The sequence below is a fragment of the Mastomys coucha genome, unplaced genomic scaffold (genome assembly GCF_008632895.1).
Source record: "Mastomys coucha isolate ucsf_1 unplaced genomic scaffold, UCSF_Mcou_1 pScaffold15, whole genome shotgun sequence".
NCBI lineage: Eukaryota > Metazoa > Chordata > Mammalia > Rodentia > Muridae > Mastomys > Mastomys coucha.
The window spans coordinates 1,635,796-1,662,624 of NW_022196897.1; the positions used below are offsets into that span (position 1 = coordinate 1,635,796).

At 42.7% G+C, this 26,829-nt stretch overlaps 1 protein-coding gene across 1 annotated transcript; it reads left to right on the top strand.

Annotated features, from left to right (window-relative positions):
- Positions 1-468: 468 nt before the first annotated feature.
- Vim (vimentin) lies at positions 469-9,519 on the top strand. Its single transcript, XM_031369046.1, has 9 exons — positions 469-1,494; positions 2,051-2,111; positions 4,946-5,041; positions 5,122-5,283; positions 5,699-5,824; positions 6,401-6,621; positions 7,028-7,071; positions 8,335-8,420; positions 9,165-9,519. Exons 1-9 carry the CDS (start codon positions 932-934, stop codon positions 9,204-9,206), a joined length of 1,401 nt encoding a protein of 466 aa, XP_031224906.1. The 5' UTR covers positions 469-931; the 3' UTR covers positions 9,207-9,519.
- The last annotated feature ends 17,310 nt before the right edge of the window (positions 9,520-26,829 follow it).

The window sequence follows — 26,829 nt, forward strand, 5'->3', positions numbered from 1 at the left end:
ACTTCCGACAATGAGTTTAGAGCTCTTGGAGTCTGGAGTCAATCCCAGCTAACGGTTTTCCTGAACCGCTAGACGATCTCACCCTCAGGGCTCCATGAGTCACATCCACTGACTCAGCGACCCCACCCCGTCCCCTGGACTTTCCTCCAGAGGCAGTGACTCCTAATCCTCTTGTAGTTGGACCGAGTCCGTTAGATCAGGGGATATGACCACCTCAAGCAAGCCCTCTGCAAAGGATCCGAGTAAGCGCCCGGCCTTGAGCCAGATATCTTGGGCCCCGTGCTCCTCTACCCCCATCTCGGGTCCTCTTTGTTTCTCTCTCCCCGCCTTCCGATCTGCAGCACTGCTTTTGCAGGCTCTTCCTGCTCCTCTGCTCACGGATCTCCCCACCCACCCAGTCCCAGAAGACCGCAGCTCTGCGACCGCGCCCCTCCTACCGCCCCTCCTACCGGCGCGCCTAGTCCCACGCCCCTTTGGCCCAGTGCCAGGGACCGCTTTCCTCAACTTTCCAGAGCCCCCTTTCCCTTATGAATCCTTCCCGTGACCTCTTCTTTCTCAGCACCCAAGTGTGATCAGAGAGTTTGGGTGATCATCCGGAAAGCCCCTGAAAGTCCTAGACCTTTCAAGCAGTTACGGGACTGTGCTTGCGGAGAGGAAGGCTCAAGGGGAGCCCCCTCCCCCCTCCTTCCTCACTGCTTTCCGGGTCCCCATTGGCTGGTTCACTCGGCGGCTAGGATGACAGTGGGAGGGGACCCTCTTTCCTAACAGTGTTATAAAAGCAGCTCCCTTGGCGGGGTCCAGTCCTCTGCCACTCTTGCTCCGGGACCCCAGAGACCCCAGCGCTCCTACGGTTCACAGCCACTGCGCCCTCACTCTCTTCTTGCAGCTCTTGCAGCCTCAGCAAGCCAGCCCACCTTCGTCCTTCGAAGCCATGTCCACCAGGTCCGTGTCCTCGTCCTCATATCGCAGGATGTTCGGTGGCTCCGGCTCATCGAGCCGGCCGAGTTCCAACCGGAGCTATGTGACCACATCCACCCGCACCTACAGCCTGGGCAGCGCTCTGCGCCCCAGCACTAGCCGCAGCCTCTATTCCTCGTCCCCCGGTGGCGCCTATGTGACCCGATCCTCCGCCGTGCGCCTGCGGAGCAGCGTGCCGGGCGTGCGGCTGCTGCAGGACTCGGTAGACTTCTCCCTGGCCGACGCCATCAACACTGAGTTCAAGAACACTCGCACCAACGAGAAGGTGGAACTGCAGGAGCTGAATGACCGCTTTGCCAACTACATCGACAAGGTGCGCTTCCTCGAGCAGCAGAACAAAATCCTGCTGGCCGAGCTCGAGCAGCTTAAGGGCCAGGGCAAGTCGCGCCTGGGCGACCTCTACGAGGAGGAGATGCGGGAGCTACGCCGGCAGGTGGATCAGCTCACCAACGACAAGGCCCGTGTCGAGGTGGAGCGGGACAACCTGGCGGAGGACATCATGCGGCTGCGAGAGAAGTAAGGCCTGACCCCCGCGAGTGGAGGGGTATGGAAGGGAGGGGTATGGAAGGGAGGGAAGTCCTGGGCCCTGCGCTGGGGTTGCCACGCCCTTGGGGATGTGGCTGGGGTGGCGGTTGTCTGGAGGATAGCAGAGGAAGCGGCCCCACCCTGAACCTAAACTTTGCAGTGAACATTTCTCTTTTCGCCCCACTCAGGCACTTCCACTGAACTTTAGAAAGTTTGTTAGGTCCTTCTGGTGGGCTTACAGTTACCAGACAGGAGGAGAAAATGGGTGTGAAGGATTCCAGACAAAGAGATGGCAAACGCATCTGGAATGCTGGGACAGGGGATTGGCCGTAATTGTAGCGAAGGGCAGTGATTGTCTTTTCCAGTGTGCCCCAACTCCAGCTAACACCTGCAGAGAGCTGCCACCTCGACAGTTTGCAGTCAGTACTGTGGGTGGAGGTGTCACAGCAGCTCTGGCCCCAAGCTTGGCAGTGGTAGCGATTGGGTGTGGCCGCCCCGCCCCTGGCGGTTTCCCAGTTCCCCTTTGGTTAATGTGCTGCTGCTTCAGATTGCAGGAGGAGATGCTCCAGAGAGAGGAAGCTGAGAGCACCCTGCAGTCATTCAGACAGGTCTGTAGAGTTCTTTTCTACACGCAGCCAGCAGCCCCATGGAACCAACCCTCGCGCGGTTCTAAAAGTTACTTACCCCAGGTTTTAAAAGGTGCAGAACTTCACGTCTGCATGTAAAGCCCCCTGGTGGCGGAGAGGAGAGCGCACAGATTGCAAAACTCCACTATTTAGGCCAATCTTTGGAACAGGAAGACTTTATTTTCTGCTTCGTTTCCAGATTTTTCTGATCCCTCACGCCCTCCCCAACACACACACACACACACACACACAAACTTTTTCTCCTTTCATTTTTTTGAAACGTATCGACATTCTTACATTGAATGATTACAATTTGATTACATTGCATATTGTGAAGGTGAAATTGGCTAACTTTCACAAGGTCATAAAAAGCACAGTTGCTCCCTCCGGTAGGACATGTAGAATTCTCTGGAGGATGAGAAAGTTGAACTGGAATTAAGCCAAGTCCCCTTTCTTCCTTCAGAGCTCGGCACTGCGTGAAAGTTACCAGAAAAGTCATTGCACAACCATTTTTGAAATCTATCAAGGGTGAAAAGAAGCCATCTGTTCCCGTGGCTCAAGGGTGTTAAAGGTTTCTATGGGCTTCGCTATGGAATGTAGATAGGGGCGTTCTGGCAACTGCAGTGGCTCTGGACAGGAAGAATAGGGGCCTTTGTGTTCCCAGAGCAGCTTTGCAACAGGCTACATTCTTATTGAATATGTAATGATGTAACCGCAGTTCCAATTGGACACAAGTATTTGCTAACATCCGTTATCTAGTGTCTGGGCCAGGCTTGTGAGGTACGTGGTGTACAAAGTTCTTAAAGCTGAAGTCCTCCCTCATATTTGGAAAGGCCCCTTTTTATGGAGTTGTAGACTCATTAGCGCCCTCCACAAATAAAATGAAACCCTAAACTGAAGAACGGAGTATTATATGAAGGGAGGACTTGTTGGTTTTTGTTCCAAAGTTAGGCATTACGTTAGCATCCCAAAGTGTACAGACGGTCAGTTCAGTCTTGTTAGGAACACTTGTAGGTATCAACAGCAAAACCCTCCAGATGAGTGTTCTAGGGTACAATTCTGAAGGTGTTTGCGTCCTTAATGGCAGTAGACGAATATGCAGTTCTGTTCAGTCACTGGGCATTGATGGCCATCGTCCAAGGGACACTTTCTACAGAGCACTGAGTTAATGCACTGCATCTCTTATTTGTGGACCAAATAAAATTGTTTCATTCATTTAAATGAAATGTCACATTTCATTGAACTTTTTCAAGGAGGTTAATCCAATATCATTTATATCTTTTTGAGGGCTTAGTGGGAGTCAGAAATGAATTATACTACTATTTAAGTTTTTATATTCTTTTTTATTAATTGGTATTTTCTTTGAGGCTGATAGAGTAACTCAACATTATAGCTATAAACTATACTGCAAATTTAATTGCTTATGAGAAAAGTATCCCAACATTTCCTTGAAAGGAAACAACATTTCACATGCAAGATTGCACGTCCTGTCTTAAAATAGATCACTTTATAAACTCTGTAAGTTTAAGAAATCTAAATATAGTTTCATTACAAGTATTTTGGCCTGTTATCCTAAAACAGGCAATGTCACTGAATTGATACAGTGACAGCTGGAAAAGATAGAAATACCCTATAGGCTGAGCCCGGGGTGTTTTATACATAAAAAAAAAATTAGAGAAGGCAAAACAATATAGTTCAGGATTATGTTTCTTTCTGTTCTTGCCTGATGAGCATAGCTCTGCAAATGCATGACCTGAATTTGAACAATGAATTACTACTTGATACGAGTCTAGACTGGGAACCTGGATGCCAGATAACGGAGCACTGACTCTAAATCCCTAAGAAAAGTATCTGAAGGTTTGAATACAGGAAACGAAAAGAGCTTGCATATATGTTAACCCTTCTGAGCTCAATTTTAAATGATGTTTTTTGATGTGTAATGTGTTTGTGTCTGTTTGTAGTGTATAGGACATTCATGTAGGCGTGCATGAGGCCAGAAGAGGGCATCTGATCTGCTGGAGTTGGAATTATAAGCCTTTATGAGCTGCTCGATGTGGGTGCTAGGAATCAAATTTAGATCATTTGAAAGAACAGCATACTCTTTCCACTAAGCCCCACTTTAGAAAACATTTTAATTTTATTTTTTAAGCTCTCATTTTTATACTATGTGTACTCAAGCAAACATGAAGTTGCAGAATCTCATCAACTACTATCATCACAAAAATACATTGTTAAATGTGACACTGGTTTTCAGGTTTAAAACTGCTAATGAATTTTTGCATACAGAAATGTGGACTCAATATAGTTCACCAAAGCATGTCATTGTGCATATACATGCATTTATTTTTAACTTGTATACTAGTTAGCTTCAATACAACAAAACGGTTTTCTATTCTTTTTTTATAGCTAAGAATGAATATTGGAATGCGACCTTAAATGATTTATAAATTTATCAAGGGTCATGAAATTTTCAGTGCCTTTTCTATAATAAGGAGAATGGATTCACATGGTTAATTTTCAAACAAATAAAGGGGCTGTAGAGACAGGTCAGTGATTAAGAGCACTGGCTACTCTTTTAGGGGACCTGGAGTTCAATTCCCAGCACCCACAGAGCTGCCCACACCCTTCTCTAGTTCCAGGAGGTCTGATGCTCTTTTCTGGCTTTCATGGATACCACATGCCCATGGTATACTTACATACATGCAGGCAAACCACCTATATACATAACGTAAAATGACAAAAGAATTAATATAAATAAGTTAGATAAAGGATAGACTTTAGCACCGTCCACATCATCTTCTCTCTTTCTGAAATAGGATGTTGACAATGCTTCTCTGGCACGTCTTGATCTTGAACGGAAAGTGGAATCCTTGCAGGAAGAAATTGCCTTTTTGAAGAAACTGCACGATGAAGTAAGTGACATCAGTTTCCACAGGTGAACAAAGCTGCCACGGTGTTGTCTAAGACCTCTCTGTGTCCGTTCTTTCCCCAGGAGATCCAGGAGCTGCAAGCCCAGATTCAGGAGCAGCATGTCCAGATCGATGTGGATGTCTCCAAGCCTGACCTCACGGCTGCCCTGCGTGATGTCCGCCAGCAGTATGAAAGCGTGGCTGCCAAGAACCTCCAGGAGGCCGAGGAATGGTACAAGTCCAAGGTATGAAACGAGCCAGAGTGGCAAGAACCTCTAGCTCTCAAACACATGCCTCTGATTCCACTAATAACCTTCAGCCCTACTCAGAAGTTGGCTTTAGCGGTACGGCCATGGCCATTGTTGTTTCAGAGCACTCCCCCCTCCCCTGCCCCCAACTCCATTCACAAAGTTTCCTTTAGTATGGCAGACTCCCTTTTCCATTACTGTCTTCCCACTGTCTTCCGTGATTTCACCATTTGGAAAGCATTGCAGTAGAGCCAATACTGTTTGAATACGCAATGCTGGTGTTCCGCTTCTCTCTGCCTGGCTTTCCAAACAGAAAAATTCTAGGAAACCCGGAGGCAGGATGAAGATGACTCTTCAGAGAGTGAAAAGTCAAGGAAGTGAGCAGTTTCCATTTCTGATTCCTTCTTGACAGTTTGCTGACCTCTCTGAGGCTGCCAACCGGAACAACGATGCCCTGCGCCAGGCAAAGCAGGAGTCCAATGAATACCGGCGACAGGTGCAGTCCCTCACCTGCGAAGTGGATGCCCTTAAAGGCACTGTGAGTACCACGCAGCGGCAAAGGGGAGAAATGCCATGCTCAGTACTGTCCTGCTGACTAGATTAACAGTGAGAACTGTACAAATAAATTACACCTACACACCTATATACACCCATACACACATACACACCTATATACACCCATAGATACATACACACCTACATACACACACACACACATCTACACACACGCTCATATACACCTACACACTCACACACACACACACTTATCAAAGAGAATGAATTATCAAGATAGTTTTAAGGATTATTTGGTGAGCACCTTGAAAATCGTAGCTTCCATACATTATTGATTGTGATAAGAAGGATTTTAGAAGCTACTTCTGTAACCTCAGGACTCTGGAGAATGAGGCAAGAGGATTATTACTCAAGGTTAAGATAGGCTGCGTGTAAAAATGTTATCTTAACAAAGCAAAACATGGAAGTGTGTGCTTGTATTCTCCGTTCGAAGCTAGTTCACCTACCATTAAGAGAATTACTGCACCTTATTTATGACTATTTCTGGGGACAGCCGGGTTTCCTGGGAAATCACGTGGGAAGCCATTTTTCCTTTCTGCAGAATGAGTCCCTGGAGCGCCAGATGCGTGAGATGGAAGAGAATTTTGCCCTTGAAGCTGCTAACTACCAGGACACTATCGGCCGCCTGCAGGATGAGATCCAGAACATGAAGGAAGAGATGGCTCGTCACCTTCGTGAATACCAAGACCTGCTCAATGTTAAGATGGCCCTTGACATTGAGATCGCCACCTACAGGAAGCTGCTGGAAGGCGAGGAGAGCAGGTACAGAAGGCAAACGCGCATGCCTGAACTAACAACTCACAGTTATCTTTCTAGGTCCGCCTCATTTAACCCAGAGGCCATATAGAGGAGGAAGTTAAGGTTGAAGGAGGGTAACTTGCTGTGTCCAGAGCTAATTAATAGCAGAGTAGATTTGAACTCACAGACATGCCAAAGTCAATGTGTTCCCCTCTATAATTCTTCTGGTTCATGCCCCTGTGTGGGGAAAAAAAAATCCTCAGTAATTTAAGTGGGCCAATGAGACCAAGTGTGGGTAGAAGGTTCTTAAACAAGGCGTTAACAACAATAGGTTTTCTATTTGATGAAAACAAGAACTGTGAAAACTTGTTCCTGCTTCTTGAAATGCTTTGTTCTCAAGTTTTTTGTTTGTTTCTTTCTCTTTTTATAGGATTTCTCTGCCTCTTCCAAATTTTTCTTCCCTGAACCTGAGAGGTAGGTACATTGTTTCATTTTATGGGAAAAAAATGTCACAAGGCTTTCACCAGCCACTCTGCCTTTAGCACAGTATCCACATTTTAGTTATTCTGGATTGAATTGTGCTTTTCCAAAGAAAATTCAATGAAACATGATTTCTCTTTTATAAATATATGTATATAGCCAGTTTATTTTCTAAATATTTCTTTTTGGTTTTTGAGGTTATGATATAATTAAATCACTCTCCTCCTTCCCTTTCTTCTCTCCAAACCTTCCATGTACTGACATGTACTGACATGTACTGACATGTACTGACATGTACTGGCATGTGCTGACATGTACTGACATACACTGCTCTCTGACATGTGCTGCCCTCTGGCATGCACTGCCCTCTGACATGTACTGCCCTCTGACATACACTGCCCCCTGACATGCATTGCCCTCTGACATGCACTGCCCTCTGACATGTACTGACATGTACTGACATGTACTGCCCTCTGACATTCACTGCCCCTGACATGCACTGACATGTACTGACATGTACTGCCCTCTGACATTCACTGCCCCTGACATGCACTGCCCTCTGACATGTACTAACATGTACTGCCCTGACATGTACTGACATGTACTGACATGTACTGCCCTCTGACATGGCTGTCTTTTCAATTCATGGCTTCCTTTTGTTTAGTTGCTGTTACACACACACACACACACACACACACACACACACCACACCCCCCCACATACACTACATACACGTATACACACACCCACACCCATACTCACACACACACACACCTAGCTATGTATTCTTAAATACAGGAATACAATGGCTCACTCTGTATACTATTACTTACATGTATGTTTTCAGGCTTGACCGTTTGGTACTGGACACATTCACTTTTTTATTATAGTTATCACAACTGCTGGAGACCAAACCCAGGGCAGTCAGCTAAGCTAAAGGAACAGAGCTCCACTCCTAGCCTGATACCTTAAGTTTCCAACTCCAGTGCATTCTCACCTTCGATACCCTGTAAAGTGTAGACTCCAGTCTGCTTCCTGCTGATGGCAAAGTCAGTGAGCTACTGCCTCAGCCTGAATGAAGGATGCCTTAGGTGCTGTGTATTCAGACAGGTAGTGCTTTGTAGGATTATGCATGAGTAGCACTTTAAATAACCATAAAAATAAAGTCATAGTGCTTTGGGATAAAATGGTAACATTTTAAACTTTTTCTCATTTTCCTGCCTTTTTTTTTTTTTTTTTTTTTTTTTATAAATTCAGAAACTAATCTGGAGTCACTTCCTCTGGTTGACACCCACTCAAAAAGAACACTCCTGATTAAGACGGTTGAAACCAGAGATGGACAGGTCAGTATTTTTAGATAAAATATGGGAAAGTTTAAAAGAAGGAATAATGAATAAATTATACAGCCACTTTAAGTCAGCGAGCAGCTATGTCGGACACAGGCAGCTTACTTAAGGAGTCCCCATGCATACTGGATGAATAGCCCTGATTCCACCAATGCAAGAGCCAACTAACCAACTAACTACTTGGTCTTGGGTAGGACAGTAATCTTTCTGCACACCACAGCTTGTTCATTGAAATGGGAGTAAAACGCCCTTAACGTACCTCCTACGTGATCTGCATTAAAGTGTGTAACTTAATGACATCTGTGATATCAGGGATGGTTTGACATTGGACATACAGTTCTCTCTCAGTGACTGTCACCTGCTTATATAGTACAAGGATGCACAGGTTCTTGTTACCAATCCATGCCAGGGAAGTCATAGTTACAATTAATAATTATAAAAGCTCAGCCTTGCATGAGGATATAAAATACATTTGCCATACCTCTTCATATGTCTTAGTTACTGTTGAGCTTTGTGTTTGGGATTGCTAAGGCCAACTTCCTTTCAAAGTATTCTTTTGTATGTCACAACTTTGCACTGGATACTTGCGCTGTCTGCAGGAGGAGGCCACCCTGCCTACACATTTCCCTATGAACCTTGTTGTAAAGGGTCAGCGTAACCTCCCAGTCTGCCCAACACATTCTGTCTGATTAAGGCCGTATCTCCTTACCACAAGTTGATTTTTGTTTCCTTTTTGAGCAGGTGATCAATGAGACTTCTCAGCATCATGATGACCTTGAATAAAAATTGCACACACTTGGTGCAACAGCGCAGTACCAGCAAGAAGAAGGAAAAAAAATCGTATCTTAGGCAAACAGCTTTCAAGTGCCTTTACTGCAGTTTTTCAGGAGCGCAAGATAGATTTGGGATAGACACAAGCTCAGCACTTAACAACTGACACCCCTAAAAGACGTAGAAAAGGTTTACAAAATAATCTAGTTTACGAAGAAATCTTGTGCTAGAATACTTTTTAAAGTATTTTTGAATACCATTAAAACTGCTTTTTTTTCCAATACCTGACCAACTTGTTACTGCTTCAATAAATCTTCAAAAATACTGTTTTGGTGTGTTATTTTATAATATCCAAACAACTCTCCTTAGTTCTATTGGTTAATTTGTGAAAATCATGCTTAGGTTTTAAGTTCTAAGTTCAGCTTATACATGCTTGTGATATAGTTTTCAAGTTAGCCTTTTAGGAGGGAGATCACTTCTTTTTCAGTTGTTTATTGTTTTAATTGATCCTGGTATATGACTTAGAGGTGTCCTTACACATGGGTTCAATCTTTAGTGAATGAATGCACGCATGTGCACAGGCTTATGCACACACATTTGGACACCCAGACAAAATTGCTATAAATACTATATGGTACTAGGGAAATGGCTCATTTGGTAAAGTGCTGGTTTCAAGATTATGATGATCTCAGTTTGGACTCCTGTAACCCACCTAGCAGAACATGGTAGTGTGCACCTGTAATCCCAGTACCGGAGAGGACAAAGACACAAGGATCCCTGGGACTTGCTGACCAGCTAGTCAAGACAATTTGTGAGCTCTGGGTTCAGTGAGAGACCAAAAAGTGGAGCATGAGATCCTAGTCTCCATCTACACATCTACATACATCCACATACACACATGCATATACACAAGTGAGGGCCCGCTGGCCCAAGTACACAAACTTGAACATGTATACCATAGACACCATAAAAGAAAATAGATGCTATAAAAATGGTCTTCAGTTTATGATGGATCAACTTCCAATGGCTGACTCCACTGTATGTCCGAATGATGGGCATCAGTAGAAGCTGTACTTTGCAATATGGCCTCTTTCTGGTATAGATCATGGTGACACAGGAGATGTGGCTATGACTCCTACACAGCCACACGCCCACATGGGGAGACAGCCAGTACTCTATACTGTACTATATTGCTAGCTTAGGACGCTGAGTCGGCTTGACTCTTAAGTGCACTCTCTGCTTACTATGTTTTGATTCCATGATGGATGTATCAAAACAACCCTATTGCAAGGAGGAGAACATCTGTGTAAGAAGTTGATGTGGGCAAAAATGTTGACAGGTCTCTTGAAAATCAGCTGAGCTGGATTTAGGTTCATGTAGGACTTCAGTTCCAATAAATAAGCTTCCTACCAAAGAAGAAAGATGTATTTTAGCACATGCTACATATTCATAGCAGAAGCTCTAGTATGTGAGGTAGAATGCCACAAAATGGCTGATGTGCACATTTACATCTTTCTGTAATGAGACTCAGATGAGCCACTAGATGTGGGTGCACACTTGGGTGCACACCTGCAGTTCCAGCTCCTGTAAGGAGCTCCAGGAGGACCAGAAACTCAGGTCTCTACCACATCCTGAGTTCAAGTCCAGCATCAACTACACGAGACATTGTTTTATAGAACAATGGGAAAGATGTAAAGGAATAGAATCCACCAAGTTTAATTTATAAAACTGGACTATTTTATGCATGTGTGTGTGTGCACGTGCGTGCATATGTATGTAGGTAAGTGTGTACTTTTTACAGCCCAGCTTAGTTGTCATTCATGATGGATCCTCTGATAAATAGAGATGGTGCTGTGAATACATTTTCATTTAACAAAATAAAACCTTTGTCTTTTCTTCTGAGGAATTGAGATTATTGTATTATTGTGCTAACTCAAAATACACATGGTTTCAAACCTGGGGCAATAGAAAAGTAATCTAAATCCAAAAGGCTGCCTCTTGGTCACGTCATGAGAATAGGCCTTTGGAGGGTGGGTAGACTGAGGTAAAAGGAAGATGGAAGGTATTGTTGGCAGGGAGTAGAGCTGTCGACAATGTGTGTTCTAGAGTGGAAGACCTCTTAGACTTCTCTTGTTTCAAATTCCTATAATCCTATGATTATCCACCCCCTCAAGGACTAATAAGGAGGCACTAGAAGTGATTTTTTTTTTTCATTGTGTGTATCAATCGGTCTTTAAAGTCAAGGGAATTCTCTCAAAACCTTTCCTATAGGCTGTGATATGAGCTGTGATTTATATGGCATCATAGTTTCAGACACTGCAAAGGCAGAGAAAGCATGAGTCACTGGAGTCACAGTTTATGTCTGTTGTATCACCACAACTTGTGTGTCTCTATGTGTTTGTGTGAATGTATGTGTCTCTGTGTGTTTCTGTATGTATACCTCTGAGTGTATCTGTATGGATGTTTCTGTGTGTGTGTGTTTGTGTATATTTGCATTGTGTTTGTGTGTGTCTCTATGTGTATCTCTGTATATATTATGTATATATAAATTTTACATGTTTGCCTGCGTGTATGTTTTGTGTGTGTGTGCATGTGTCTGTGTTTTTTTGTGTATAACTCTATGTATCTCTGTATGAGTATGTGTGTTAGTGTGTGTCTATGTATCTCTGTATAAATTATTTGCTCACTGTGTGTATGTATATATAGTATGTTTGCTTATATATGTGTGTATCTGTGTGTGCATGTCTGTGTGTATGTGTATATGTGTGTACCTGTGTGTGCATGTCTGTGTGTATGTGTATATGTGTGTATCTGTGTGTGCATGTCTGTGTGTATGTGCATATGTGTGTGTGCATGTTTGTGTGTATGTGTATATGTGTGTATCTGTGTGCGCATGTCTGTGTGTATGTGCATATGTGTGTATCTGTGTGCGCATGTCTGTGTGTATGTGCATATGTGTGTGTGTGTGTGTGTGTGTGTGTCTATGTACCTTTGCCTCCCCAGTACTAGAATTACAAGTGAGCCACCACACCCAGTTTTTGTTTTTCCTGGACAGGGTGGCATTATGTAAGCAGCAGTGACCTGAAACCTGCTATGTAGATCAGGCTTGTCTTGAATGCACAGTGATCTGCCTGCTTCTGCTTCCTGAGTATTGGAATTAAAACTATGAACCACCGCACTAACACATTTGGCTTTAGTGTCAATGAGACTCAGGTGTTTATACTCACAAGGCAAGCACTTTCCACCTGAACTACATCCAGCCTTCAGAGGAACTATTAATAATACTTCTTTTCTAATGCACATGCCTTCTATCTTAGATATAGATGATATTGGTCACTTTGTCTCTAGAATAATCTAGGAGGAAAGAGACCATGAGTATGCTTGGCTCTTCCACACCTCGTGCTGCAGCTACTGTATCAGATGCTAATTGCAATGGCTGGTGGAAACCCTCGGGTATTTTTGTCAGGATGGTGCTTCATGTCTGTAATCTCAACACTTGGGAGGCAGATTCGGGAAGATTGCTACAAGGTTGAAGCCAGCCTCAGCAAGAAATAAAACCAAACTCCAAACTCTGTGAGTATCCCAGACACACTTCTGCATGGTACGTCATAAGCACAGTGGCCTATTATACACAGTAGTAGGGGCTCATAGTGCTTCGAGTACATCAACAGCACTGGAGACATCAACATTGGAGACATAAGTAAGCATCATCTCTAATGCGTTTCTACCCTTTCCTCATTTGGCAGTGTCTCTGTGCCTCGATCCTACTGTTTCCATGCCATCTCTCCTTATGAGACTGGGACTCCCTCAGCCACAGACTCCCTTTCTTCATATAGGCCTAGCAGTTAGGACCATTTAAAGTCACATTTTTCCCCCAGAGGGTGAGAAGGACCAAGACAATAAGGAGTGCTGCCAATACCCATTGAGACTAATAGTTCCCAGTCTGCAAAGTCCCTGACAATTGTACTGGAAATCACATCCCAGGAATTGGGGTTCTGGACATGAGATTCATCTCCTTTATCTGTGACAGTCAGAAATGAGACCTTAGTGGAAAGTCTCCTAGGAGACTATCCCATAGGAATTCAAAGCTCCTAGGAGACCGTCCCATAGGAATTCAAAGCTTGTTAAGTCTTCTCTTATTTTTATCTTTAATTACAGTTAGCATTTTCCTTATCTTCCACTTTGAAAAACTAATAAACGGAGTCTACGTTCTTCCCACCTAGGGTGAAAGCAGAGATTAATATTTGGTTCTCTTATGTATAGCATTACTCCAAGATTAAAGTAGGTTTTTTTTTTATTTTTTTTTATTATTATTATTTTTTTAGCTAGGGGATAGGCAGAAAGAGTGATGACATAAACAGTAAGTCTAAACAATTTACCAAGAGGATTGTGGAATCCACGAGAGTGAAAGACTATGAGACCTCCTCTCCCAGGGCAGCGACAGATGGAAGAGGCTTCTGGTAGAGTAAGTGCATTTATCCTGCAATGCACAGCTGCAATACACAGTGGCCAGCTGCCTTCCCTTGATGAGCCTTTAACACAGACACCAAGGCTCCACAGTCTCGTTTCTATGGCTACACACAGACATGAGAAGTGACAAGGGACATAAGCTTCTACTCTGTTTACCTGAATGTAAACATTTGCACTCCTCCCCCCAATATATATGGTGAAGCCTACTTCCCAGTGTGAAGTGGGAAGTGGCTTAGTCCTCACTGGTAGAGTTTGAGCGCTTACTTAACAGGTTTGGAGAATGTATTTGCCACTCTGTCTGGCAGGACACAGTAAGAAGTCATCATCTAGAAAACAGAAAGTTTCTCACCAGACACAGAGTCTGTTGGCACCTTAATCATGGATTTCCATCCCACAGAGAAGAGGGGAAGGCAGGACTGTTAGAGACAGAGGGGTCGAGGACACCAGCAGTAATCAATGGGTTTCTAAGTATCTATGTGGGATTCAACAAAATCTCATGTTATATATGGGATATACAAACAAGCAAAGGGTTTCTAAATAACTATATGGTATTCAATATAACTGTGTGTTATGTCAACTCAAACAGATTGTGACAATTCTGTCCATAAGGAGCCTTCACAGGCTTCTAGAATCAAGCAAGGAACATTCTCATGCAGGCTGTTTTTCTAAACTGATAGACAATAGACAAAGGGCCTATATTGCTTGGTTCGTCCGCTATAACACAGTAAACGGATAGGATGTTTTTTAAAAAACATACATTACTACAAATAAACATGCATTATTACAAAAAGTTCTGGAGAACAGGGGTCAAGGTGAAGGCACTGGAAGGAAGACACAGTAAGCCTGAACCATGGTATTACAATTGAATCAACAATTAACTTCATTAACAACAATAACAAGAAAAGATGGTCCAACAGTTGAGTTGGATATATCAAACCATTTCATATGTAAATGTGAAGTCATCATAAATGGCTTCCTAACCATAAAATAGATCATTGTACAAATGTTGTCATTCATATATATTGCTATAAGAAAACACCTGAGATGGAGTAATATATTAAAAGCCAGAAGTTTCTAGAGATTAAGAATCCAGTGTCGTATAACAACTGCTGGGAGCAGATTCAGAGACCCATGTCCACACACTAGACAGAGCTAGGGAAACCACAGAGAAGAGGGGAAGGCAGGACTGTTAGAGACAGAGGGGTTGAGAACACCAGGAAGACATGGACAGAGCTAGGGAAACCACAGAGAAGAGGGGAAGGCAGGACTGTTAGAGACAGAGGGGTCGAGGAGGCAGGACTGTTAGAGACAGAGGGGCCGAGGACACCAGGAAGACATGGACAGAGCTGGGGAAACCACAGAGAAGAGGGGAAGGCAGGACTGTTAGAGACAGAGGGGTCGAGGACACCAGGAAGATATGGACCACAGAATCAACTCACAGATTCACAAATAAAAACACCTCTGTTTAATTGATCATTTAATCATTGTATATATTCTATTAGAATGGAAATATAAGAACTTTTCTTAACTTTATGTCAGGAAAGTGTACACAGTCAAGAGCAAGACCATCTATGGCTGTACATGCCTGGAATCCAGAACTTGGGAGCCTAAGACAGAGAGATTGTGACTGGGGGCCAGCTTGGACTAATTGTTCCCATAAGACCAAGACAGAACGAGCAAGAATAGTTACTATCTTCACTCTAAACCATACCATACTACACTATATGAAAAAACTTAAGTCAAAATAAGGAAGACATTTAAAAATCTTGAATTATAAATGACAGTATTGCTGATTTGGCAAATCCAAGACAATGTACAAACTCTGTATGAAGCAAATCAAAAGGTTAAGAGGAGATATGTCCCTTCAAGACAAGCTAAAGTGAGATAAGATGAGATGCTAATGCTTAGGTAAGAGGCCATGTCCTGCTAAGGGGCATAGAAATGAGCATCAAAGACAGAGAGTACCCCCAAATCTACACATATAAAAACTCTGTTTCTGATGGCTTTTGGTAACAGAGCCCATTTTTCTGGCTACTTTCACCCCAAACTTGAAGCAATAGGCAGCATGACATCACAGTGGGGTGGTTCTAACATCCATTTCTAACTTTCCAACCTTTTAATAACACATAACTTTCATATCTAAGTGCTCATTTTCAACAAACTTTATTTTATATTAATAGTCTAAAGCTAATGTGGGGAATTTTGTAGCAGGAGGCAATTAATCTGAAACAGGAGTCTGTCTTAAAAGGATTTCTTTTTCCATTCACTGTCTTTTCCCTTGCCACAAACCAGTCCATGTTTCAGTTAAGCATGATCACAGAAGCTCCAGTTATGCAATTGAATGTGTGTAGGGTCATGAGTCCAGTTAGATAACTGAATGTTCTCTGCACCATCTCCAGATAAATTTTCCTGCCCTCTGTGATTCATTGATCATGAGTTAGTTTATTCTGAAAATAAAAGGCATGGATTGGTTGGAACCATCCATGGGTGGTAGATAGGATGAACTGCCTGTGAAACAATGTAATCAGCTCTGGGCAGAATTCATTTCAAAATGTCTCTGCCTGTGGGCTTTGATGGAAACAGGCAGTTTTGTTCCAATTGCCATGAGCTTCAGCAAATCATTCTGTGTGTTCTCCATTGTCACCTTTAAGCCTGAGTTACATTCTCCTGCTTTTGCTTTCAGACCAGCAGAGCACAAGGGAAGCAGGAGGTCATCCATATAGTTCTGGTGTGTTCTAGAAAGAACTGAATAAGTCAAATAAACAAGAAGAATGACAGCACATCTATGTATATGCATGCATGAATTTGTATCCACATATATATGAAGACAATGTCATGAAAGCTATCACTCTGTATGCTCGATTAAGCTAAACAATAAAGAAAAAGAAAATTCAGTGTGATTAAATCTATGGCTGGCCTTTAGGCCATGGGATAATGACATTCTTCAGCTTGATTGTAAGTGCTCTTGACAATACTATACTGATGAGAGTTTACTTTCTCTGCCAAAGTCAACAGCAGACAGGAAATGCTCAAGGTAAGCAAATTCTTATAGAAAGGATGATTTATGAGGAAGACTACAAAGTGAGTACACCAAAGCTACTCAACAGACCTTGATTAATGGACCTTCATCTAATACGTCATGTGATACATGTGATCCAAAAGTAACTAATCTGAGGACCATAAGCAGAGACTCTTCTTAATCATTCTCTCTTTGCAAGACATTAAACATCCACTGTGGTCTTACATAGCCCCTTGCCTACTCTTCTGCAGCCCCTTTCTCTGTCATTGGCACAATAAGTGCTTCCTTTATAAATTAAGGTTGTTATGTAACAGTTCCATGCATGTATAAGGTTCTTTCCTATACACCTTGTGTTGATTCTCTCACATTTCAATCAACCTATCTTTCTCTGTCTTGATCAATCTCTTTCCCACAACCATGATTTTTTTGGGAGGTTTGTTTTGCTTCTTTTTGAGTCCTTGCCCCATTTGGCTAATCAGGGCTACTTGTGTGCCCACTGGCTTGGAACCATTCACTGGAGAGTCATCATGGATACAAAACTAAAGACAATGTTTCCTCCTCTTTCTGACTCTATCAGTAGCAAATAATTTAGCAGTGAGGGGTAATGTTCCATGAGTTTCACTTCCAGTCATGCCTAGGTGATTTTTCATACCATAAATAGAATTTTAAATTTTCCTTAGAAGACCTGATAAGCCACCACTGGAGCAGTAGTGGATGGAGCCAGCTGAGGTCTGCAGACCGAAGCTGATGGTGGTAAGGCAGACATAGAGTAGGGTTTACTTCCTAGCCTGAAGCGGGGGCCATCTGCTATCTCTTAACTGTTACAATCCAGGGAGCCACCATGATCTGATCGTAATGACTGAAAGGAAGGAAGGACATTGAAAGCGACTGATTCACAGGAAGCTGGGGCGGTCGGTTATATACCCTGACTTCTTTTGTTTTTGTTTTTGTTTTTTCGAGACAGGGTTTCTCTGTATAGCCCTGGCTGTTCTGGAACTCACTCTGTAGACCAGGTTGGCCTTGAACTCAGAAATCCACCTGCCTCTGCCTCCCAAGTGCTGGGATTAAAGGCATGTGCCACCTCTGCCTGGCTTTTGTTTGTTTGTTTGTTTGTTTTTTGAGACAGAGTTTCTCTGTGTAGCCCTGGCTGTCATAGAACTCACTCTGTAGACCAGGCTGGCCTCCAACTCAGAAATCCTCCTGTCTCTGCCTCCCAAGTGCTGGGATTAAAGGCGTGCACCACCACCACCTGCCTATACCCTGACTTCTTTAGGAATGAAATACAGAGTCAGCCATCAAGAGTGCTTCTTAACTCCTACAGATGGAGGAGGTAAAGAAGGCTGGGAGCAATCTTGTGAGGCAAAGGTGCCTAGCCTTTGATCAGTTCTCACACTTGAGCTGATTTTCAGGCTCAGAACCCAGCAGGTAGTGTCCAGGAAAAGGCTTACATTGTTGCAACTCTAGGTCCCGAGTCCTAATACCTTCCACTGAAGTGACTCGGTGCTGGGAACCATTTCCTGAAGTAACTGTGCTTAAAATGGAGGCCTAAATCGTCTGAAGATTGTTGGACACCAGGTTTTTCAGTTACTTTCATTTTCCAGACTGTGCATCTGGAAAAAAAAATCCTTTATTCTTTAATCCTTCTGATAGCCTCTCTCTTCACTTCTCAAATCCCCAAAGTTTCAAAATTATCATTGTCTTTTAAAGTTATTTTTAACTTAAGTAAAGTATAATATTATTATTTCTCCCACTTTTCTGTGTCCTGCCTGTCCGTGTCGGCCTCTGTCCCTCTCAGTCTCACAGGCTTCCTCTTCTCGAACCATTGTTGATAAATTATCTTTTTCTTTTAATTCCTCCCCGTCCAAGTAACTTTTCTTGACCTTATTGCTATCTGTCCCTTTACTCCATCTTGCTTTTTCTCTAAAAGGCTTTGACTGTAACACACTCTTTCCAACCTACTATTGCAATCTTATGTATGGAGTCACTTGACAGTTTTATGTGGCCTCCCTAGAATGTAATTGCCTGAGTTCAGGAGCCCCCTTTGTCTGGTTCATTTGTATATCCCCAGAATCCTGCAAATACTGCTGGATCAATAGTACATGCTTAATGGAAAATTATCAAGTAAGAAACTCTAAGGCAGGCCATACATTCACGCTCTAAAGGAAGTCCCCGAAGTTGAAAATGGGGATAGAAAAAAAATGCTGCCCTATTGATCTCACACAATCCTCAATCAGTCAAACATTCATCAAACCCACTTTATAGATGGGAAAACTTAGGTTTACAGACAGCAATAATTAAGCAATATTGACAAGGCCATCCAAGTAGAAAATCAGGAAAACGAGATTTAAGTCCACTTGCAAAGTGTGTACTCTCAACTACTGTAGAAACCTAATGAAAAGGGAAACAGAACAACAAAACCAAAAACCCCTCTGTAATGGGTTGAAGCTCTGAAGGAACGTTAACCTATTCAATTCCTAGACATTTTGAGCATAACAACACTTGCCATCAATCTTCATAATTGCTAAATTATACTCTAGGCCTTGGGAGTAGTCCTGAACCCTGAACCGTGTCTCAGTCTTCCAGACTTCCATGGTTCCTACCATCTTTTGCCTTGTGTTGCTAATCAGGCCTCAGATGTGCAGAAACATTCCTCACAGAGTAGGAGAAATCTGGAGAAGCATTAAGTCATTACCAGTGCCAAGTGGAGTGCTACAGTGTGTTTTTCCGGTGTTTTAACCCATCTAGCGTCTAATGACTCAGAAAATGTCTCTCTGATTTAATCCCTCTCAGGACATTCCCCTTATTGAGAAGTTTCTAATAACCTCCCCGTCAGAGAAGTGAGTCTCTTCAGATACCTGTCAAATGGTTTTATGTGGTTAATATAAAGCAAAGGTTGGGGGTGGGTGGATGGGGGTGGGGTCTCAGGGAGAGCAGAGTCATTCTGGAAAGCAAACAAGGAAAAGCACTCAGTTGGGAAGAATTTAATTGTTATTCGCAGAGCTAGTGCCAGCAGGGCCATGAGAAAGCCACACAAATCAAAGACCACTGTCTAAAATCAAATGCATGTCAACTTAAATCCTAGCCCCTGGTGAACCTGACCAATTATCCAGCCTCCTTATACACTGAATAATGCTCTGAAACAGGACCTAGAACACATCTGCATGTAAAAAGCCACTTGGAAAAATAAATACAGCCTCTGGAGAAAGCATAGGTCTCACCCAGGTAATTGAAGTTCCTCAAAGCCACCAGCTCATGTTCTGTGGATTACTGATTCATCTCAAAGGCCCTTCCATTTTGATTGGCATTTAGCATGGTGGGTTTGTTAAATTCTATGATAGTGGAGTCTGGTTTACCAATCAGAGAGTCTTACACATGCCTTTTGCCAACATCTTTATAAAAATATTTTCATAGGAGAAAATCATCTTTTACATAAAAAAAATGAAGGGCATGGGGCAGAAACTGTGGAAAGATGAGGCAGAAAGATGAGGCAAAGAAGGCAAGTTGAGAAAGGGGAAAGACTGGAGAGAGAATGAGACAGAGATAGAGGGAAGGAGGGAGGAGGGGGAAGAAGGAAGGGAAGGAGGGAGGGTGGGAGAGAGAGAGAGAGAGAGAGAGAGAGAGAGAGAGAGAGAGAGAGAGAGAGAGAGAGAGAGAGGAGATTGGACAAAGACTTGGAGCTGGGAGGAAGCTCACTGGTAGAATGTTCTGGGTTCTGTCCTTACGCCTATACCATACACAACCTTCCATAAGAAGGATTTCTTCAGAATCTCTAACACTATTGAAGACGTTTGTCTGAGAAGACGGCTCTGAATAAATAAAAGTGTTTAAGAAACCACTACCCATTCTTCAGATATAATTGCCCTTATGACAAAGAATGGCATGGCCATTGTAGCGTTCAAAGAAATACTGACATCTACTGGAAGGTCCAGAAATCACATGCTCTGTCTAAGGGCCATTGCTAATTTCATGGAAGTGGGATTAAAGCACAATGGGTATAACTCAGCCTCCCTGAAGATTAGAGGTGAGAAATAGCCATTAATATTTTTCTACGGTTCTCTATTATCTATCGCAGATGGACAGCTGCTGACTCAGTTGCTAAAATATTTAGCAAGAGAAGCAACCACCACCCCAGGAAGAGCAACAGAACAAGATTCCATTTGCTTCATGAATTCAGAACAGACCTTGTTGAAATTAACACTTCAAAACACATAAAGAGTTAGAAGCAGCACTTCTCATTCAGAAGGTAGACATGTCCCTGTAAACTGAAAATTGCAGAATAAAAAGCCATATTCATGTTGAAGACCCTACAAAGTTGATTGACAGGTTAGAATTCTGTGATTGTGGTGACTTGGAATGTTAAAAATCTAGATCCATCCTGGGCTATGTGTAGTCCTCCTAATTCATTGGTCACCTCCCAGTCTCACCCAACATCCTGGTGATCATCACATGGAAACCTTCAGAAGGTATTAACTTAGCAGACCACTAGTTTCCACTAGACCCAAAGCTAGGAAGGTCATCATGTAAAAAATAGAACAGAATCCTTTCCACTTTACTCACACTACCTGAGGTCACCACCGATGCACTTAAAGGCGTTATCTATGACTTTACTCACACTACCCGAGGTCACCACCAATGTACTTAAAGGTGTTATCTATGACTTTTGGTTTTTTGTTCTGTTAAATGTTTGTGTAACAAGTCTATTTGCAGTACATCATTTTTGGGCAGCCAAGGCCCTGCTCACGCATTTTGGCTTAGAATGAAGTCTCCTGTTCCCTTTGAAATGAGAACTGTGATCTGCAAGACTGTCTATTTATTGGATTTGTCAATTCTGCCAAATTACTTCATTTTTCTGATGCTGAGTCTTTTTTATCTGAAAGGTGGAATTAGAGATATCTGTCCTGGCTGAGTCTACTGACAATTAGTGGTGGTTAACAGAATATCTTGTTCACATCAAATGCTCAACAGTGGAAGTGGTTATTACATTTAAAGGGTAGAAACATCCTGAAACCATTTCATCTTCAATGCCCAAGCTGTGACTTAAGAGGGAATTTCTCAAACTTCAACCATGCATGAGTCATCAGAGAATCTTGTTACTAGGACAGTTCTGCTTCAGCCAAGCGGGAGCTTGAAATCCAGTTCCTACTGTCAGCAGCTGTTTGCCAGGGGTCTTCTGGGATAACTTGAAGCCCAGGGAGTCTATGGGGTCCAACCCCTTCAAGTGGACAGGGGAATCAAGATAGCTTCTTACATTTGTACATTTTGTACATTTTTTCTTCTTTGTTTCTTTTACTTAAAAAAAAAATCTTCTTCATATATTACATTCAGACCACAGTTTCTCCTCCCTCCACTCCTCGCAGTCCCTTCCCCACTTCCTCTCTTCCCCAGACCCATTCCTCTGTTTTCCTTCAACAGAACAAAACCAAAACAACAAACAAACAAATAAGATAAAACAAAGCAGCCCTCCCAGGGAAATCAACCAAACATGGCATAACTGGCTACAATAAGAGTGGGCACAAATCCTCCTATCAAGGCTGGACAAAGTGACCTTGAAGCAGGAAAAGGATCCCAAGTTCAGGAAAGTCCTCACTCCCACTGTTAAAGGTTTCTGTACGAGCACCAAGCTACACAACTGTAAGGTACATGCAGAGGACCTAGCTCAGACCCAAACAGGTTCCATGTTTGTCCCTTCAGTCTCTGTGAGCCCCTATGAGCCCTGCTTAGTTGATTCTGTTGGAGATGTTCTCATTGTGTCCTTGGCCCTACTGGCTCTTACAATCCTTTGCCTCCATCTTCTTTGGTTTCCCTGGCTCTGCCTAGTGTCTAGTGCTGTGGTGTGACCCTCTTTCAGCTGAGGGCTAATTCTTCAGACCCCGCCTGCCACAGATAACCATGCTTCTCTGCCCACCTCCTGCTAATTGCCATGCCTCTCTCCAAGTTCCAGTAACACCGGAAGTCCCGCCTCCAGAGACTAAAGAAGAAGTTGCTGATTGGGCCAAGTTGCTGACGAACTTGGGGGAGGGGTTTTGCCTTACCTATTCTACCTGTTGGCTTGTAACAAAGTGATTTGAATGAAAGATGGCAGACTAAAAACACATGTGTTTGTCTAATTTTTACGAACCCTTCCCGCAGTTCCTGTACCCCAAATTATTCAGGACCTTGATCCCATTCCAGAAAACCCGTTTGTACATGTAGCCGCTGGCAATTACACTGTGGGTCTCTACATCTGTTCCCATCAGTTGCTGGATGACTTTGTCTCTCTGTTGACAATTACACTAGGCACCAGACCTGTGGAAATAGCAGAAAATCATTAGGAATCATTTCATTGACTCTTCTTTTCTTCTGCTAGTCATGTCTGGTTGCATCCTGGGTCACTGGGTTGTCCAGTCAGGCAGTGCCAGAATCCTCTTGTGGCCTGAAGCTCAAGTTGGACTAGCTGGCTGTTCACACAAGTCCTGACCCACCATTACCCCAGCACATTTTGCCAGGGGAATAGATTGTCAGTTTCGTGTCTGGTTTGATGTTCAATTCCAGTGCTGGGAGACTTGCCTGGTTATGTAAGATGGCCAATTCTGGATCTGTACCCTCCATTATTAGTGGACTTCGCAGGGGTCACTCACATAAATTCCAGGGAGTTTACACTTTACCAGGTTTCTGCATCACCCCCAACCATGGATTCCCCCCCCCCCAATTCCAGTCACTTCTCCTCTCCTTATTAATTTATGAATTAAATTTATCATGAGACAAGGTTGAATTCTAGTCAGAAAGGCCCTGTAAGAGGAGTATTGCAGTTAAAGCTTGTGAGCTAAATGTTCTGCTTCCACTCTAAGCTTAGTGCAGAATCCAACACTTATGAACAATTAAGATCAAAGGGGTTGGGGTTAGCTCTTTTCAAGGGGTTGGTCAAGGTAGTGTCATGGGTGCCTATAGGCCTATACTATCACTTTTTAGAACTTGAGGGTAAGAACTCATTGCTTAAAAAAAGTCATATTCACAAGTCATAAGACATGGAGGAATCAAGCTTTTATCTATCTGAAAGCTTCATCTTTAACTGGATAGCTTTCATGGTGCTGGAAAGTTCTATGTATCCTGGTAGGGAAGAAAAATCTGTAACAGTCTCACCGAGCTGGGAATGGTGAGAGCTACAAAACTGACTGGCTTAGAAAGAAAGTCCACGAATGCAACAGTAGAAGACAAGTACGGGAGCAACTGACAACTTCCTTAGTGGACTTAAAGCCCAAGCCACAAGATGGACCTCATGCCTGCTAATCTTAACTGGACCCAAACCTCTTTTTGATGAGGTCATAGGCCTACTAGAGAAGCTAGCACCGCTATTCTGGTAAATAGACATAGTACTATTATTTTCTTGTACCCATAGATTAATGCATCTCTTAATCCTTATCAGGGAAGCTTCTTTCTGCAGTAGATGGTAATTAATGTAGTGACTCACAATTCATCCCTGAATAAAAGAAGAGACTACGGGATATCAATATCACAATCCTCTCCACCTCAAGGCTTAGGGATTATCATGAGAAAGGTAACCAAGGGAGTAGATATTTATAGCAAGCATGACAGGGCAGTGATACACATGAACTCACAGCAGCTGGAACTTCACCCTCAACATCAAGTAAGACAAAAATTCTAGAGGGGGTAGGTCAGAGGTAACGGGCCTGTCTGCAGAGCTATGGGCAACTATGGCTCCTGGAAAAGGGACAGACCGTTTTCTTCCAGGAAGTGGCTCCTGAGGAGCCTCATGCTCCAGGAAATGGACATAGACCACAAATATGCAGGCAGCACTAGGGACTCAGTGGGCTTATGTGTGTTTGTTTATTTGTTTGTTTGTTTTGGAAAACACACAAAGTTGTGAGGGAAAATTGGTGTTGCTATTTCCTTTGTTGTACAAGTTTTAATTTCATGCAACCAACTTCATATTTTCTGTTATTTCCTGAATGGTTGAATTCATTTTGCAAATCTCCCTGGCCATAAGTTATAGCTTGAAATTATTTCCTCATTTTCTTCTAGTAGTTTCAAAATTTATTTTATATTAAGGTCTTTTTATCTTTCTTAAATTTATTATTGTATAAGTCAAGAGAGATCTCTAATTCCGTTATACTATCAACAGACACCCTCTCTTCCTGGATTTTTTTTTTTGTTGAACAAATAGCAAATGCTAGGCAAATGCTCTTTGCAGTCATAAAGAACAAAATTATGTCATTTTTCATAAAAAATTAAATGGAGCTAAAGATTACAATGTTAAGTAAAACTCCAGCCTTCTCAAGAAAAATGCTACACTTTTGCTCAAATACGGAATCTAGACAATGTATCTATGATGTATCTGTGATGCGAATACACAGGGAATCTCTCTGGAAAGAGGCAAGGGACTAGTGTGAGGAGAGAGGGAAGAGCAGAGTGGATAATTGTGGGGTAATGTGAGTGCAGCACATGGCCGTGGGTCTGTAGGAAGGTGTTCACTATGGGATCAGAAAGTATGATTGATGTCATGACACTATTGGTGATGGCCAAACCTCTGTGCTGTGTGACATTTCTTGGGGAGACATGAACGAACACCTGTTCAGTACAATGGGGCACAGCCTACAGACCTTGAAATCTGATTTAACTTAGGTTCTAGTTCAGCAGTGATTTTATTGGTAATAAGAGGAAAACAAGAATCTAGGCAAAATGTTCCTCAAAGGAATTTAGATAGTAACTCACAAAGTCAGTATATGTAGACAGTTCAGATAGCAAAAGAGACTCTTCCGCCCAGTAATTCATTATTTGGAAGGAACCTTGAAAAATCTTACAACTTTCAAATTCTACCTGAACTTTGCATGTTTCCTGGGCTTTGTATGGTTTACTTAATTCCCAAGCCTTATAGTCTTCCTACACCCCTGCAGGCGATGATTTAATTTAGAGGAAGTAGACATCTATTACTCCACCCCCTCATCCTATTGTTACATCTTTCTGCCTCTCCTTCTGTGATGTTTGATTGGAGAGTATACTATGGTTAGGTATCAGGCCACTGTATCACAGATAGAGACATCTGTTCTTAAGAGCTTGATTAGTTACAAGTCTCTGTAGTAGAGTTCCCATTGTAAAAGTATATCTCCCTCAATGACTATGAATATTAGCAATTTGGCAGCAAATCACACTTATCTAACAAAGCAATAGCAGTTATTTCTCCCACTGCAGCCTATGACCTCCTCAGTCACAGACATTTGTCATGGCTTCTATTTCCTGGTGTGAATTCTTTCCTACCAGGCTGGCCTTAAATCGAATCACAAAGCAGTTGATTGCATGTATAACAACCATGCCATTATTGTGCCAGTGGGGACATCTTCCCTGACATGTTGCTAGCACAGCTCACTTGGGTCTATAATCAAGGAGGATTGTTGGTGACAATTCTTAGCTATCTGTACAGTGCCTTCCAGGTACCATGAAATCCAGGCCCCAGGGAAGATGCTTTTATTTTAGTCCTCTTGATTTCTACATGTCCTTTAGCCAAAGCTTGCAGTATTTTTAGGAATAAAAACTTACCACCTAGTTCAGGAATATGCCTAATTGCAATGAAAATAGCCTTTTTTGATTCAGGAGCTTCAGATCTATGTTGGCTAACAACTCACAGAGAGATAACCCACTCCAACAACCATCTGTCTTCTGGGGATATCCTTTCTATTTATAGAGTGCCTTTATTCAAACTCCGTATTTGTTGTTTTACTATTCCTCCAGATGTGTTTAAAACTCACACTCAATGTATAAACAAATCTTTTACTTATTTGACTGTTTTAGAATGTATTTATTTTACAGAAGATGAGAAGGACTTCGAAAGGCTGAACAGCACGCATTCAAAAACGTGCTGACTGTTCTGAGAGGATAGAGATACTTACAGAGAAATGTTAGGAAAGTTGGTGGCTGCATGAAATGATCTCATCATTTGTATCAATTATTTTCAAGGTTGCGGCCAGCAAGATGTTTCTGCAAGTGCAGTTACTTGCCACCAAAGGTACTTTGTGAAGACCTGAGACAGATTCCCCTGAACCCATATAGTAGGAGGGTTGAATCCTTCAAGTTGTCTTCTACTGTCCACATACATGCTGTGGTAATACCTAGGCATGCATGCCTGTGCGCACGCGCACACACACACACATACAC